Source organism: Bufo bufo, chromosome 1 (assembly GCF_905171765.1).
Source record: "Bufo bufo chromosome 1, aBufBuf1.1, whole genome shotgun sequence".
Classification (NCBI taxonomy): domain Eukaryota; kingdom Metazoa; phylum Chordata; class Amphibia; order Anura; family Bufonidae; genus Bufo; species Bufo bufo.
In genome coordinates, this window is record NC_053389.1 from 652,864,192 (window position 1) to 652,881,991 (window position 17,800).

Here is a 17,800-nt window from a genome sequence, read left to right on the forward strand (position 1 = left end):
TAATTCAGTGTAATAAAAGAAAACCTATTTAATATGGTAGCCACGGCGGCAATCACCATGGACCTAGCTCCCGAGCTAATTTCCTCTATGAATCTCAGCTATGTACTCAAGAGAAGAGTTCAGGAGCCAAAAAATAAAGCAGCTCCAAGTCAAATTTATAAAATAGTAGACGTTTTAGGCTTTACTTTTGTGATTCTTGTGAGAGGAATTAGATGTATAGAAAGTCAAGAAGCAATGTAGGAAGAAAGATTGTACTTAAATGAAATGTGTCATCAGAAAATGACCTATGGTTCAAATTAAGTTTTTATGTATACATATTAAGAATTTTTGATTATGTTATTTTTAGTTTTCTATGTCAATACCTATATTTACTCAAAAACGATAAAATCCTGCAGTTTTCGTACTGGTCACTAAGCCCAATAATTGGCACCACTTCTTGGTCTGTACAGATCACTTTACTGCAGTTACCTGCTTATCTATACACAGAGGTGATATCATTACGGACAGGATTAGAATGACGGATAAGACAGGATCCACCATTTACAAAAAAATGGAGATGGTGACACATTTCCTTTAAGAATGTTATGGCAATGTAAGTCCATGGGGACGGATCAGTTTTCTCTGACAATAGAAAACAGATCGATCCCCCATTGACTTTCAATGGTGTTCATGACGGATCCGTCATGGCTATATAAGACATAATACAACTGGATCCGTTCATGACGGATGCATGTGGTTGTATTATTGTAACGGAAGCGTTTTTGCAGATCCATGACGGATCCGCAAAAAACGCTAATGTGAAAGTAGCCTTATCTGGAATGTGCTACTCCAGACAATCAGGTCAGTTCCCAGAATCAGAACCTGTGTGTATCCTCGGGAGGTGCAGGTAGATAGATCACCATTCATTCTCTTGTATATTAGTAATGTTGGTTAATCTGCTTCCTCTATTGCACTGACCATAAGACATCTACCGGTCTTTATGAGACTTGCTGATCTACTTTTTTCTTACATAGGATGGAAAAGTGATTGTGTGGGACGCTTTTACTACAAACAAGGTATGTCACATCTGCACATATGACCCTGTGTAAAGCAGTGGAAGCTGAAATAAATTGATTGCAAAACATGTCTACTTGTCATTATATGTAACAAAGTGCTGGTTTTACCATTATATCCTAGAAGCCAGTTCTAAAGTGACAACAAATATGGCTTTATTGCCCCAAAACAGAAAAAAACAGAACAGAAAAAAATAGCAGTACTAACATAAGTTACAATTACATCTAAATTGGACACTATGGGGGAGATTTATCAAAACTGGTGTAAAGGAAAACTAGCTGCTCCGAGTAGCAGTGCAAGCACAGAGTCCTTGCGTCTGGTGCAGCGACTAATCATGCGCCACTATTTGGAAGTGTATCAGCGCATGTGCAGTTGCTGCTCAACCGTATTAGGAAGCAGAGCCTCTGTGCTTGTGCCACTACTTGGAGCAATAGTGCAGGCGAGAGATTGTCAGGGCCAGCCGGGATGTCTACCATATGAATCAAGCGGCAGGGTAAGCATACTCAGCTTTGGGGACATGCCGTGTCAGGTTCAAAACTCAGCTTCATGAGACAAATCAATTCTTACAAATCGATTCACTCATCTTTATTGATGACCTATTCTTGGGATAGGTGATCAATATCAGATTGTTGGGGGTTTCGACATCCAGCTCTCCAGCCAATCAGATGTTTCAAAGAGTCATAGTGCTTGGATGAGCGCTGCAGCTTCCATACAGCATACCAAGTACATTGTATAGTGGCTGTGCTTGGTATTGCAGTCCAGGTCAATTCACTACAGTGGGACGGAGCGGCACATAAGCCATGTGATAATGAGCATGGCGTCACTGGCCGAGAAAGAATTGCCCTCTTCAAACCACTGATCAGTTGTTGTCCCAAGAGTCAGACCCCTGAGGACAGGTCAACAATACAGCTGAAATGCAAAATTTTATGGACTGAACATTGAGTCATTCTGAACCTGGCACCAAGAAAGCTTGTCCAACTTCTGGTTTTCCTTTTCTATTTTCTAATATATGGCCATTTTGTGAGAGGTCACTGGAATGATCTGTATTCAGCTACAGTTAATAACCACAATTAAACTCAGGGGGGTGAGAGCTACATAGAGAGCTGGTAGAATACAATCTAAAGCACAGTACGAGCTGGTAAAGGTCCAAAAAAAAACAACAGACTATTACTTAAGGCACCATCTACACTGCCTGTCCCAAAAAAAAGTCGCACCAAAAAAAAAAAAAGATTCTCAATGGAGTTAAGGTCTGGACTCTGTGGTGGCCAATCCATGTGTGAAAATTATGTCTCATGCTCCCTGAACCACTCTTTCACAATTTGAGCCTGATGAATCCTGGCATTGTCATCTTGGAATATGCCCGTGCCATCAGGGAAGAACAAATCCATTGATGGAATAACCTGGTCATTCAATATGTTCAGGTAGTCAGCTGACCTCATTCTTGGAGCACATACTGTTGCTGAACCTAGACCTGACCAACTGCAGCAACCCCAGATTATAGCACTGCCCCCACAGGCTTGTACAGTAGGCACTAGGCATGATGGGTGCATCACTTCATCTGCCTCTCTTCTTACCCTGATGTGTCCATCACTCTGGAACAGGGTAAATCTGGACTCATCAGACCACATGACCTTCTTCCATTGCTCCAGAGTCCAATCATTATGCTCCCTAGCAAATTGAAGCCTTTTTTTCTGGTTTGCCTCACTGATTAGTGGTTTTATTACAGCTACACAGCTGTTCAGTCCCAATCCCTTGAGTTCACTTCGCATTGTGCGTGTGGAAATGCTCTTACTTTCACTATTAAACATAGCCCCGAGTTATACTGTTGGTTTTCTTCGATTAGATTTCACCAAACGTTTAAGTGATCGCCGATCACGATCATTCAGGATTTTTTTCCCACCACATTTCTTCCTCGAATACGATGGGTCCCCACTATCCTTCCAGTTTTTAATAATGCGTTGGACAGTTCTTAATCTTAACCCAATTTTAGTAGTTTCTGCAATCTCCTTAGATGTTTTCTCTGCTTGATGCATGCCAATGATTTGACCCTTCTCAAACAGACTAGCATCTTTTCCACGACCACGAGATGTGTCTTTCGACATGGTTGTTTAAGAAATGAGAAGCAACTCATTGCACCAGTTGGGGTTAAATAACTTATTGCCAGCTGAAAGATAATCGCCCATGAAGTAATTATCCAATAGGAGGGTCATAACTATTTGCTTAGTTAAATCCAGGTGGTGACTTTTTTTTGGACATGCAGTGTATTATGTCATTGGGAAACCTCACAGGACAATGCCTATGTAAGTATACATAATCCATATATACATCTTATTACCCACATGAAAAGCATATAAGTTATGTAACAATGGTGTACTCCACATTCACAAGTCTTATTTCAATAGTCATATAATAGTCTCGCCACAAAAGCTGTATACGCTTATCCCATTCTATTACATAGTAAATGTAACCTCCGAATTTAACCTCTTCATCCTGGTTCCTTTAGTGACAGACTTAAGGCATATTCACATGGGCTTAGCAGTCAAAATGCACAGTGAAAACCTGCACAGATAAGGGGAGATTTATTAAGGCTAATGTTGTGTACACGGGCCTTAATTTACCCAACAAATTGATTAAAGGGGTTGTGCAAGAATGGGGGACGGTTTGGCAAACACCTCTCCACCCCCCCACTTGGTTGGACCTGTAAAGGAAAGATGACTTACCTGTTTCCCAGCACTGGCTCTCCGCTCCTTCTGCTCCGCTGGGCTCCCTTGATGTCAACATCCGGTTGCAGCAGCCAATCACTGGCTGTGGCAGAGACCGGATTCCCTTGTGTTATGTGGCCATTTGTCATGATATAAGAGGAGCTGGTCACCGCCGCGGCCAGTGATTGGCTGCGGCAATGTCAAACCGGATGTTGACATCAAGGGAGCCCAGCGGAGCATTGTAGGAGCAGGGAGCCAGCGCCGGGAAACAGGTAAGTCATCTTTCCTTTACAGGTTTGGCCAAGTGGGGCTGGGTGTTTACCTAACATGCCCCCACCCCCATTCATGCACAACCCCTTTAAGAGGAGCATATCTCTTAATATAAAATAGATGTGTTGCATTTTCTGCTCTGCATGCAAAGATATGAAATCTACTCCAGCTATGAGCTAGACTAGATTTCTGGTGTAATGTGCGCAGTTTTCTGGAGCGGGTTGTACGAGTTATATATAAACTCAGGCAACTCCTGTAAACGGCCTAAAATTTCAAATGAATGGATACTCATTCGTTTTCTCCTCTGCTACTTCCTGCAATGTGCTCCAGTCCTCACCGATGCGCTCTGTTTTTTTGGCTTCAGCTGTGACATTCTGCACACAGAGGTCACCGCTGCAGCCAATCCCTGGCCGCAGCAGAGGCGTCCCATACATAGCTGAGACCAGCGATTTGCTTCAGCAGTGACCTGTGCATGGATTCTCCCCAATACAAGACTGTATGGCATGTTCTTCTTGGGCTGCATTACCTGTGTGTGCACATTCAGCAGGATAGAAATGTAGGGCACCAATATATAACTGCTCATGCACCAGTCAGTGTATGTTCACAAAGCTTCTCATACAGTGAATTGGGCCGCTTTGAAATGTATCATGCATGCTAACCCAACAGGAGCAAAAGGCCTAACCAGTAGAGACTGAAATAAAGCAATAATTTTGGTGGATTGGTAAGGTCACTGTTTTAAGACAACCTGTGAAAGTTGTAATAAAATTATATAGGGAACTTTTCTAACTCTTACAAAGTAATAACAATACACCAACCAGAATACCCCTTTAAAAGGGAATTCGCATCTGAGACACTTCTGGCACATGGATTGTATATGCCATAAATGTCAGGTGGGTATGGGTCCCACCTCTGGGATCCGGCCCCAAAATCAACAGAGAGCAAGCCATATACAGTGGGGGAAATAATTATTTGACCCCTCACTGATTTTGTAAGTTTGTCCAATGACAAAGAAATGAAAAGTCTCAGAACAGTATCATTTCAATGGTAGGTTTATTGTAACAGTGGCAGATAGCACATCAAAAGGAAAATCGAAAAAAAAACTTTAAATAAAAGATAGCAACTGATTTGCATTTCATTGAGTGAAATAAGTATTTGAACCCCTACCAACCATTAAGAGTTCTGGCTCCCACAGAGTGGTTAGACACTTCTACTCAATTAGTCACCCTCATTAAGGACACCTGTCTTAACTAGTCACCTGTATAAAAGACACCTGTCCACAGAATCAATCAATCAAGCAGACTCCAAACTCTCCAACATGGGAAAGACCAAAGAGCTGTCCAAGGATGTCAGAGACAAAATTGTAGACCTGCACAAGGCTGGAATGGGCTACAAAACCATTAGCAAGAAGCTGGGAGAGAAGGTGACAACTGTTGGTGCGATTGTTCGAAAATGGAAGGAGCACAAAATGACCATCAATCGACCTCGCTCTGGGGCTCCACGCAAGATCTCACCTCGTGGGGTGTCAATGGTTCTGAGAAAGGTGAAAAAGCATCCTAGAACTACACGGGAGGAGTTAGTTAATGACCTCAAATTAGCAGGGACCACAGTCACCAAGAAAACCATTGGAAACACATTACACCGCAATGGATTAAAATCCTGCAGGGCTCGCAAGGTCCCCCTGCTCAGGAAGGCACATGTGCAGGCCCGTCTGAAGTTTGCCAATGAACACCTGAATGATTCAGAGAGTGACTGGGAGAAGGTGCTGTGGTCTGATGAGACCAAAATAGAGCTCTTTGGCATTAACTCAACTCGCTGTGTTTGGAGGAAGAAAAATGCTGCCTATGACCCCCAAAACACCGTCCCCACCGTCAAGCATGGGGGTGGAAACATTTTGCTTTGGGGGTGTTTTTCTGCTAAGGGCACAGGACAACTTATTCGCATAAACGGGAAAATGGACGGAGCCATGTATCGTGAAATCCTGAGCGACAACCTCCTTCCCTCTGCCAGGAAACTGAAAATGGGTCGTGGATGGGTGTTCCAGCACGACAATGACCCAAAACATACAGCAAAGGCAACAAAGGAGTGGCTCAAGAAGAAGCACATTAAGGTCATGGAGTGGCCTAGTCAGTCTCCGGACCTTAATCCAATCGAAAACCTATGGAGGGAGCTCAAGCTCAGAGTTGCACAGAGACAGCCTCGAAACCTTAGGGATTTAGAGATGATCTGCAAAGAGGAGTGGACCAACATTCCTCCTAAAATGTGCGCAAACTTGGTCATCAATTACAAGAAACGTTTGACCTCTGTGCTTGCAAACAAGGGTTTTTCCACCAAGTATTAAGTCTTTTTTTGTTAGAGGGTTCAAATACTTATTTCACTCAATGAAATGCAAATCAGTTGCTATCTTTTATTTAAAGTTATTTTTTCGATTTTCCTTTTGATGTGCTATCTGCCACTGTTACAATAAACCTACCATTGAAATGATACTGTTCTGAGACTTTTCATTTCTTTGTCATTGGACAAACTTACAAAATCAGTGAGGGGTCAAATAATTATTTCCCCCACTGTATGCGCAGCTACCCTCAATTCACCGCAATGCGGCTTCTGAAAATAGCCAAGTGCTGGCTTGGTTCCATTCTGAATAGAGGGATGGCCGCACTTGCATGGCTTGCTCTCGGTTTGCTGATATGCCAGTTCTGTAGCAAATATGTCATAAGTATCCCAGCCCCTTTAAGCATAGTCAGAGTTATAACTCCGGGACCCCAATGCAGACTGTGTAACCGACCCTCCACCTACCATATGCCAGTTATAATACTGTTGTCAGGAGGGCGTTTGAGCCAGGCACCAGGGCCTTCTCCATCTGCCACCTTTGCACCCCTATAAGTACACTCCTGTTTATGGTTCTACAATGTAGAGCACATAACATTAATGATTTTCAATGTACTTTCTATGATTAGAATTTCTTTATTGTTGTGACCTATAGAAAAATATTTTTAGATGCGTTCACTTAACTTTTATGTTATATTTTTTTCCACTTTCTAGGAGCACGCAGTCACTATGCCGTGCACCTGGGTGATGGCCTGTGCGTACGCTCCTTCTGGTTGCGCCATTGCTTGTGGGTAAGTTGTGCACATTTAGACTATATTTACAGTTATATTTACAGACTATTTGTACATAAAAGTTGTACACATTTTCACTTTTGCTGTAATTTCACATATATTTTTTTTATGTGGGTTGATTCTAAAATACAGTATGGAAAGCCTCTGTAACTTGCAACTGTTTCTTTATTCTGAATTTTCATGATTTCAGGGGATTGGACAATAAATGCTCTGTGTACCCCCTGACATTTGATAAGAATGAAAACATGGCTGCTAAGAAGAAGTCAGTGGCAATGCACACCAACTACTTGTCCGCCTGTAGCTTCACTAACTCAGACATGCAGGTAAAGTATGTTGTATAGGGGGCACACTCATTCAAGAGAATGGGCTCTTTTTTTCTGATTCCAAATCCTTTACTTCCATTTATACGGGAGATAAAATGATGTCTTCAGCCACTACTAGGGGGAGCTTACTGCAAATGTATTTATACCAGGGGTGCACAACCTTTTTTGGTCTGGGAGCCGCATTGTCACATTGCACTATTGCAAGGGGCTGCAAAAAAATAAATAAAAAATGCCACTCGGCGCTCTATTCCACAGGCTGATGCAAAGTGAATGGGGAGGAATGATCACTATCACGTTCCTCCCTCATTGCGTTCTACTTATTATCTGCAGCATATTCCTGATTACACATGATAATCATACATCTTTCATTTTGATAAAAAATAAAAATCAGCTGACAAACAAGCGATTGCATGTTTATCGTCTGATCTGCGACACGATTATACAAGCCAGATATCAGCCGCAATAAGCACTTTCCTTTACTAGTGGGGAAAGCGCTCATTGGTTAACACTTTAATGACCAGTCCTTAATGACAAGACACTTTTTTTCTGATTTAGCGCACATGGTGGTTTAATGGTGGTAACTTTATTTGTTGAACTACCAAAATAATTTTTGTGACTTTTACAACTGTTACGTGACACCTAGGCCGTTTTAATATATTTTGATTTTTTTTTTTCTGTTTTAGTTGTATTTGGGAAAAACAATGCAAAAATTTTCAAAAAGTAATTTTTTTAAATAAATAAAATGAGTGCCCTATTTTGTGTCAGTCATTTTGATATACAAACCGGATTCCAAAAAAGTTGGGACACTATACAAATCGTGAATAAAAACTGAATGCAATGATGTGGAGGTGCCAACTTCTAATATTTTATTCAGAATAGAACATAAATCACGGAACAAAAGTTTAAACTGAGAAAATGTACCATTTTAAGGGAAAAATATGTTGAATCAGAATTTCATGGTGTCAACAAATCCCCAAAAAGTTGGGACAAGGCCATTTTCACCACTGTGTGGCATTTCCCCTTCTTCTTACAACACTCAACAGACGTCTGGGGACCGAGGAGACCAGTTTCTCAAGTTTAGAAATAGGAATGCTCTCCCATTCTTGTCTAATACAGGCCTCTAACTGTTCAATCGTCTTGGGCCTTCTTTGTTGCACCTTCCTCTTTATGATGCGCCAAATGTTCTCTATAGATGAAATATCTGGACTGCAGACTGGCCATTTCAGTACCCGGATCCTTCTCCTACGCAGCCATGATGTTGTGATTGATGCAGAATGTGGTCTGGCATTATCTTGTTGAAAAATGCAGGGTCTTCCCTGAAAGAGATGACGTCTGGATGGGAGCATATGTTGTTCTAGAACCTGAATATATTTTTCTGCATTGATGGTGCCTTTCCAGACATGGAAGCTGCCCATGCCACACGCACTCATGCAACCCCATACCATCAGAGATGCAGGCTTCTGAACTGAGCGTTGATAACAACTTGGGTTGTCCTTTTGTCCTCTTTGGTCCGGATGACATGGCGTCCCAGATTTCCAAAAAGAACTTCGAATCGTGACTCGTCTGACCACAGAACAGTCTTCCATTTTGCCACACTCCATTTTAAATGATCCCTGGCCCAGTGAAAACGCCTGAGCTTGTGGATCTTGCTTAGAAATGGCTTCTTCTTTGCACTGTAGAGTTTCAGCTGGCAACGGCGGATGGCATGGTGGATTGTGTTCACTGACAATGGTTTCTGGAAGTATTCCTGAGCCCATTCTGTGATTTCCTTTACAGTAGCATTCCTGTTTGTGGTGCAGTGTCGTTTAAGGGCCCGGAGATCACGGGCATCCAGTATGGTTTTACGGCCTTGACCCTTACACACAGAGATTGTTCCAGATTCTCTGAATCTTCGGATGATGTTATGCACAGTTGATGATGATAGATGCAAAGTCTTTGCAATTTTTCGCTGGGTAACACCTTTCTGACATTGCTCCACTATCTTTCTGCGCAACATTGTGGGAATTGGTGATCTTCTACCCATCTTGGCTTCTGAGAGACACTGCCACTCTGAGAAGCTCTTTTTATACCCAATCATGTTGCCAATTGACCTAATTAGTGTTAATTGGTCTTCCAGCTCTTCGTTATGCTCAAATTTACTTTTTCCAGCCTCTTATTGCTACTTGTCCCAACTTTTTGGGGATTTGTTGACATCGTGAAAATTGGAATCAACGTATTTTTCCTTTAAAATGATACATTTACTCGGATTAAACGTTTGATCTGTCATCTACGTTCTATTACAAATAAAATATTGACATTTGCCATCTCCACATCATTGCATTCAGTTTTTATTCACAATTTGTTTAGTGTCCCAACTTTTTTGGAATCCGGTTTGTATAATATACCAGTGATAATATACCGCCGGCTCTCCAGCTGTGCATGCTCGATTCATTTCTATGGAGTTCTGAGAACAGCCAAGCAAGTGTGCATCTTGGGAGTTGTAGTTTTACCACAGCTGGATTTCCGAAGGTTAGCCATCACAGGTATATACCATATATTGTTTCACATGGACAGGGAGATAATGGTGACGGTTTTTGACTGGAGTTGTTTTGCTCTTTTATTTGTATTTTAAAAAAAATTGGCATTCTTTTAAACGTATTTTTTTATATATTTTTTCCACATAATATGTTATCAAGAGGTCATTTAAAGACCTCTGGGGGACACACATGCTTTTTGCACTTTTTTAAATTTTATTTAAATTTTATTATTTTTTATCAATTGTATTTACTTATTTTTTTTATATATATTTTTTTGCCCCATAACATGTCCCCCAAAAAAGAGGGCATTGAAAGACCTCTGGGGGACACTGACACACAAAGGTGCCCCAGTTGCAGGGGAAAACAGCCCACTGTGGGGACTTTGTACAAGGCAGAGCTCATCAGGCCCTGCCCCGAGTCACCCAGTGATCACATGATCGCTGGGCCCAATAGAGGGAGCGGTATAGCCGCCTGTTCTGTTCATTGCGTAGCGCTCACTGAGCACCATGCACCTATCTTCTCCTCGGGAGCCTGGCTATCACTGACAGAGGGGGGACCAGACCTGCGCGGGTAGAGTGCAGGAGCTTTAATCCAGTGCCAGTCAGCTCAGAATTATAGCTGATCACAGAATGGGGGCAACTAAATGTGGCTCTGAGGGCTGCAAGCGGCCCACACGCCACAGGTCGTGCACCCCTGATTTATACCGTTCCCACTGAATACCCTAGAGGCAGATGCTGATAACAAGAATTGTATCAGTAAAAGGGAGTCTGTCACTAGTTTTTTGCAGCTCCAACTAAACTGCTGACCATACACATTCAGTAGCTGTCGGCTGAAAGATTATTTGGCCAACGGCTATCATTTGCAACTCCCTCCCGACTCCCCCATATACATGCAGGCAATGAGAGCCGGGACCTCATTAGGAGTCATCAGCTCGCATTGTGTATTGAGCAGATCCACCACTGGAGCTGTTCAATATAACATTTTATCAAAATGGCTTGGGTCAATTTAAGAAAGTGATCCAGCATTTTGCTAAGGGGATCTGTCAGTAGTTCATGCTGCCCATATGTTCTTTAAAGGTGACCTGTCAGCACCATCTGTTTCAGTAAATACTAGCTCAGGACAATTCTTCTGCTATACCTTAGTTATTAGAAATATATGTTTGTGTCTGGTTTCTATTGCATCTAAGGAACTTGTAGAACAAGAACATTAAATCCTCTAATTCTCTATTGGAAAATATGAAAAGCTTTGAGTGGTAAAAGGACAGCAGATATGAGATGACATCACCGCATTGAAGTGAGATATGGATATGTGTCATAGAAACATGTGCATTCTTGTTACTGTGCAGAAGAAGGCTGACACGTCTGTGCTGTTTTTTACTAGCTATGCCATGCACTTAATAACATTAGCAATTAATACAAATTAATACAAATTAGCTCATAATGCATGGAGAACCAGTTAGCATTTCCCCCCCCCAGCAGAAAGACCCCTCTACGGGTGATGCTTTAATAAGCAATAAGCAAAACAACCATCCCAAAACAGCAGGAGAAAATACTAAGTGAATATGAATGAAGAAATTGTAGTTTTAAGGGCCATTTTACACCGGCTGGGGGGTCTATTCTCAGGAATAAATGTTTCATATGAAAGCGTGTGAGACCCCCAGAGCTACATTTCAAGTATCATAGCAAAGGGTTGCAGTATTTATGTCCAAAGGAAATTTAAGTTTTTCCATTTTAATAAATTAGCAAACGTTTCTAAAATTCTGTTTGTCATTACGGGTATTGAGTGCAGATTGATGGGAAAAAACACTTTTATTATTTTAGCAGAAGGGCACAACATGACAAAATGTGAAAAAGCTGAAAGGGTCTGAAGGCTTTCCAAACGCACTGTGGCTAGCCCACATAAAGGTGCAGCCGATCAACTGATAAACGCAATGCCCGTTTGGCAGGTGACTGGATCTTTTGCACCGCATATAAAGTCGTTTGTCAGCAGCCAATCACCTTCGTGTAAACAGGGATGTGCAGCCAATAAACAAAGAAACTGTCGACCCATGTAAGGCTACTTTCACACTTGCGGCAGAGTGATCCGGCAAGCAGTTCCATCGCCGGACTGCCTGCCGGATCCTGTAATCTGCATGCAAACGGACAACATTTGTAGACAAATCCGGATTCAGATCCATCTCACAAATGCATTGCAAGAACGAATCCGTCTGTCCATTTGTTATATGGACAAACGGATCAGTTAAAAAAATTCACATTTTTAAAGGTCTGCGAAGACCGGAAGGATGGATCCGGCATTGCGGTATTTTTAATGTCGGATCCGGCACTAATATATTTTAATGTAAATTAATGCCGGATCCGGCATTCCGGCAAGTGTTCCGGAATTTTGGACGGAGATAAAACCGCAGCATGCTGCAGTATTATCTCCATCCTGAAAAGTCAAAAAGACTGAACTGAAGACATCCTGATGCATCCTGAAAGGATTTCTCTCCATTCAGAATACATTGAGATAAAACTGTTCAGTTCTTCTTTGGTATAGAGCCCCTAGGACGGAACTCAGTGCCGGAAAAGAAAAACGCTAGTGTGAAAGTACACTAACAGGGCCCCTAGAAAATGCCCTGTTGTTTTTTATGTTTAACATATTTTTAAAGAATGTTTAATTGTTATATTTAATTTTCCATGTCAATATCTATGTTTGAAAAAAAATAAAAAATAAAAATCCTGCAGTTTACTGCAATTACCTGCTTATCTGTCATTCTAACCCTGCCTGTAATGATATCACCTCTGTGTATAGATAACACAGGATCCACTATTCACAATAGGTGATTGTCAGCGCTTATCTATTCTTCCCGTGTACAATGACCTCTGCACAGGTCACAGAGCATGTCTAAAATACTCTCCCATAGAAGTCACTGAGGTCCCCTCCTGACCATTGTGTCTATGGCGAAGGGGCTGCCATAAAGCAATTTTCTTAATGCTTTCTAAAGGCTGTTAAGAACGGCTCAGGCAAGATGGTCACCCTTAATCATGTTCAGGAAACAGAATAAATAAATTTACAATCAGAAAATATAAACAGATTAGAAAAAAGGAGATGTCACTATCTGGTTTTAAATGGAAGAATGACACATTTCCTTTAAACTAGTATGTAGACAATCCTCCTAATTATTGTGCTTATATGATTCTTTACCTGAAGTGAGGAAATGCACATTCATCCCACTTACATATAGTCCTGAGGCTCATTTAAAGGGACACCTAAATAAAAATTTTGTATCACATATTAAAAGGCATCTGTCAGCAGATTTGTACCTATGACACTGGCTGACCTGTTACATGTGCACTTGGCAGCTGAAGGTATCTGTGTTGGTCCCATGTTCATATGTGCCGCATTACAGAGAAAAATAAAGTTTTAAAGGGGTTATCCAAAACTATAAACTGCTCCCCCATATGCCGGGCCCCTCACACGGAATATACTTAACTGGGTCCCTGCTCCCTGAGCCACTCCTGGTCCCCAGGCGGGGACGAGCCTCCCTAGCGTCACCCGTGATGCTAGGGGCATTGCCGTTACACCTAGAGGTTTACCTCTCTCTACAACTGCTGCACCCTCTGCACTATGATTGACAGGGCCAGGTGTTATGATGTTTATACTGCCTGGTGGAGAGGGCGTTACATTTGCAGAGAGAGCTGAGCCTCTAGGTGCAGGTAAAACTTCATCTTTCTCAGCACCGCGACACATACAGTATGAACATGGGACCAACACAGATACCTTCAGCTGCCAAGTGCACATGTAACAGGTCCGCCAGTGTCATAGGTAGAAATATATATATATATATATATATATATATATATATATATATATATATATTTATTTATTTATTTTTACACAAAATGAGCATATCATTTTTTGGAAATAATTTTTGAAGTCACTCCATGGATTCTACTTCCTGTCTTGGTTCTTTAACTTATATATGTTTGGACTTTTAGTACGGCTTGACTTTCTAAGTCAGACTATCACTCCTACCAGAAAGTACCCCCTGTAGTGACTCAATTAGAGCATCACGTATTACACTGGGACGTGCTAGTTTCTTCTGGGCATCTTTATCTAGGCCTATCAAGAGAACAATAGAGCTGTCATACTGTCATCCCAATTCCACAGCTACTATTATACTAAGGCCTCATGCACACGACCGTTGTTTTATTCCGTGTCCATTGCGCCATTTTTCGTGATTTCCTGTGAACCCATTGGTCCGTTGAAAACTCGGCTAATGCACCGTTTGCCATCCGCGTCCGTGATCTGTGTTTCCAGTCCGTCAAAAAAATATAACCTGTCCTATTATTTTCGTGGAAAACGGTTTGCGGACCCATTCAAGTCAATGGGACTGCTAAAAAACGCAGAGGCACACAAGATTGTCATCCGCGTCCGTTTTTTTCCGATCATTTGCATGGCAAACCTGTCTTAGACTTTTTTTTACATTCCTTCATGTCTGGTGGTCCTCCAAAAATAAAGGAAGACACACGGAAACAAAAACAGAAACGGATCACGGAACCCCATTTTGCGGAACGGAACACAACAACGGTCGTGTGCAAGAGGCCTAATACATAAGGTAAATGAAGTGCAGATAATGTGTGTGTATTCTTGTCTGACTTGTGGCCTCCTTGTCTCTATATTCAGATTCTGACAGCCAGCGGAGATGGGACATGTGCCCTCTGGGACGTGGAGAGTGGTCAGCTGCTTCAGAGTTTTCATGGACATGGTGCTGATGTTTTGTGTCTGGATCTGGCACCATCTGAGACAGGAAATACTTTTGTGTCTGGAGTAAGTAATGAAATATTAAAAACAATATGAGACCACAGTGTTGTCAGGTTTAGTAGATAAGCCTCCTAGTGAATGTGGAGGCACATTTTCTTATAATAAAGTCATCATCATCTTAGAACATATGTGAAAAATGGTGGTCAATGAGGGAGGAATGCAGATGTGCAGACGCTTTGCTAATTAATAAGGGTGATGGCCTTAGGCCTTATGCACACGACCGTTTTCCGGGTCCGCATCCGAGCTGCAGTTTTTGCGGCTCGGGTGCGGACCCATTCACTTCAATGGGGCCACAAAAGATGCGGACAGCACTCCGTGTGCTGTCCGCATCCATTGCTCTGTTCCGAGGCCCCGCCAAAAAAATATAGCATGTCCTATTCTTGTCCGTTTTGCAGACAAGAATAGGCATGTCTACAATGGGCTGTCTGTTCTGTTCCGCAAATTGCGGAAGGCACACAGGCAGCTTCCGTTTTTTGCGGATCCGCGGTTTGTGGACCTCAAAAAACGGCACGGTTGTGTGCATGTAGCCTTATTGTGTGAAAATGCACTATATGGACTATATGGAATCCTGCGCTCTCTGCCCTAAATTCTGCCTGAAAATGCTAGCAAATCAATAGTTTATAAGAGTTCTCTAAGGCTACATGCACACGACAGTTGTTTTTTGCGGTCCGCAAATAGCGGATCCGTGTTCCTGTATTTTTTACATCCGTTCTGTTTGTCCGCAAATTTTGTAGATTGTGTTTCCGTGTGTCTTCAGTTTTTTTTGCGGTCCGCAAAAAATAACTGAAGGCTGTAATTCTAGAAATTTTATATATACAGGTTTCCCAGCAACCATCCGCAAAAAAAAATGGATGCGGATGACATACGGATGGCTTCCGTTGGTCATCCGCATTTTGTGCGGACCCATTGACTTTTATGGGTCCGCAAACCGTTTTTTTGCGGACAAGAATAGGACATGCCATATTTTATTTGCGTTCGTGAAACACGGACAGCGGACGCGGACAAGAAATGCATTTTTAACGGATCCATAGAAATGAATGGGAAACCATCCGATCCGCAAAAAAAACAGAACGGAGGTCGCAAAAAAACACTGCCGTGTGCATGTAGCCTAATTCTGTAGAGTGTGCATTATTATCTATCGGAGCCATTGAAATAAGTGGTTAATGTTTCCAGACAGATCAGGCTATGATTAGGATTAACTACCAGATCAAAGATATTAAATGCACAATACTGTAAAACTTTTAATACTATACTGTATGTCTATGGGTGTCGTGTTGGAGAAGCCATAGATGTTAGATTTCTTTTGGCAGATCACATTGATATTGTATGCTAACAATCTCAGGCTGTAAGGCTCAGTTCAGACCTGAGCATTTTACAGCGCGTTCCTACGCGCTGTAAAACGCTCAACAAGGAGAAACCAATGCTTCCCTATGGGAATGGTTCTCACCTGGGCGTTTTACAGCGCGTACGATCGCGCTGTAAAACGCCCGACGCTCAAACAAGTACATGAGCGTTTTTTTGGGCGTTTGTCGCGCGTTCCCGTACATAGACTTTCGGGAACGCGCGACAATGTGTGTTCACTTGTCTCTGTATGCGCGCTTGTAAACGCCCGTACAATCGTGCATACAGAGCGCTCCTTTCAGAACGCTCAAGTGTGAACCCAGCATAAGGGCCAAGGAGGGTGGGAAAGGCTGGATTATGGCCTGTCCAGTTCCTACTGTTTGTAACATAGGTGACACCAGATGAGTCTGGCAGCCGCTTATCTAGGACTCTTGTTAGCTGAACGATTAGAATCTATTGGGTTCACATATGCACTTTGAACACCAGCAGTCTGTTTTGGCGGAGGAACACACTGCCGGAATTCACTCTATCCTGCATACATGCCAGCTTTTGGCCGAATCAGAAATACTACATGCAGCATTTTTTGTCTGGCCAAAAGCCAGAATATATGTCGGAAAGCGGCCAGATCCCATTACAATGAATGGGGATGCAGTAGTGCATGGTGGTATTTGGCTATGACAGATACAGTGAACTCCGGCAGTCTGTGAACCCAGTCTAAAACTAAAACATATAGTGACGGGAACAGTATAGTCCCTCAGCTGGTAATTGACATACTGTATATCCTTTGATTTCCCTTCCTGTTTAGGGCTGTGACAAGAAAGCAATGGTATGGGACATGAGAACTGGCCAGTGTATTCAGTCATTTGAAACTCATGAATCTGATATCAACAGTGTCCGGTCAGTATAAAATGCATCTATAATGTACACAGCATGCCCTCTATGTACAAGTTATACAATGTACTGTATATTCAGGCCTTGTTACAGACCATATATGAATATGGAAGGCGGCTCACCCCTGATACTACTGGAAACAGGTGCTCTTGCCCGAAATGACTCACCCTTGTCAAATAAATTTTGTATGTAGTAGTAGTAGCGGGCAGGCACTCTATTTATGGGGTCATAGAAAAACCATTTAGTAAGGATATATTTCTTAAAAAAATATATTTATTCGATCAATATACACAGACAGATAAAAATAACATAAAATCCCACTAGCTCAATATCCTGCTAGTGAAAATTAATATAAGCAGTGCGTGCGGTGTTCTAGCAATACCTTGGCAGCAGTGTTTTAGCAATAAAGCAGCAATATTCTAGCAGTACATTAGCAACAGTGTCTTGGCAAAAGTAGCAGCAATATTTCAACAGTACATTAACAGCAGTGTCTAGGCAAAAATAGCAGCAATAATCCAGCAGTACTGTCTTGGCAAAAATGGCAGCAATATTTTGGCAATATTGGCAATAATAGCAGCAATAATGGTGAGAGGTGCAGTATAGTGCAGCACTAATCTAGCCGCAATGGGAATGGTAATAGGTGGCGGCGTTTCGAGACAGAGCCACAGCAGTTCCTCGGTGATTGCACTACTGCTGGGATAGCGCTCCAAGAAGATTATAGTTATATTTACAGCTACCCGGCTCCATTCCCGGTTTACAACACGTGGAACGCCGGCAGCGCACTG

The 17,800-nt window shown here is 42.1% G+C and overlaps 1 protein-coding gene across 1 annotated transcript in view; it reads left to right on the top strand.

Moving 5' to 3' along the window:
- GNB5 (G protein subunit beta 5) overlaps positions 1 to 17,800 on the top strand; it is a 44,496-nt gene that overhangs the window by 11,285 nt on the left and 15,411 nt on the right. Inside the window, exons 3-7 of the mRNA XM_040413961.1 lie at positions 1,014 to 1,055; positions 7,065 to 7,141; positions 7,332 to 7,464; positions 14,646 to 14,789; positions 16,930 to 17,021. Of these exons, the coding sequence (XP_040269895.1) occupies positions 1,014 to 1,055; positions 7,065 to 7,141; positions 7,332 to 7,464; positions 14,646 to 14,789; positions 16,930 to 17,021 (488 nt within the window). The remainder of the gene's footprint in view (positions 1 to 1,013; positions 1,056 to 7,064; positions 7,142 to 7,331; positions 7,465 to 14,645; positions 14,790 to 16,929; positions 17,022 to 17,800) is intronic.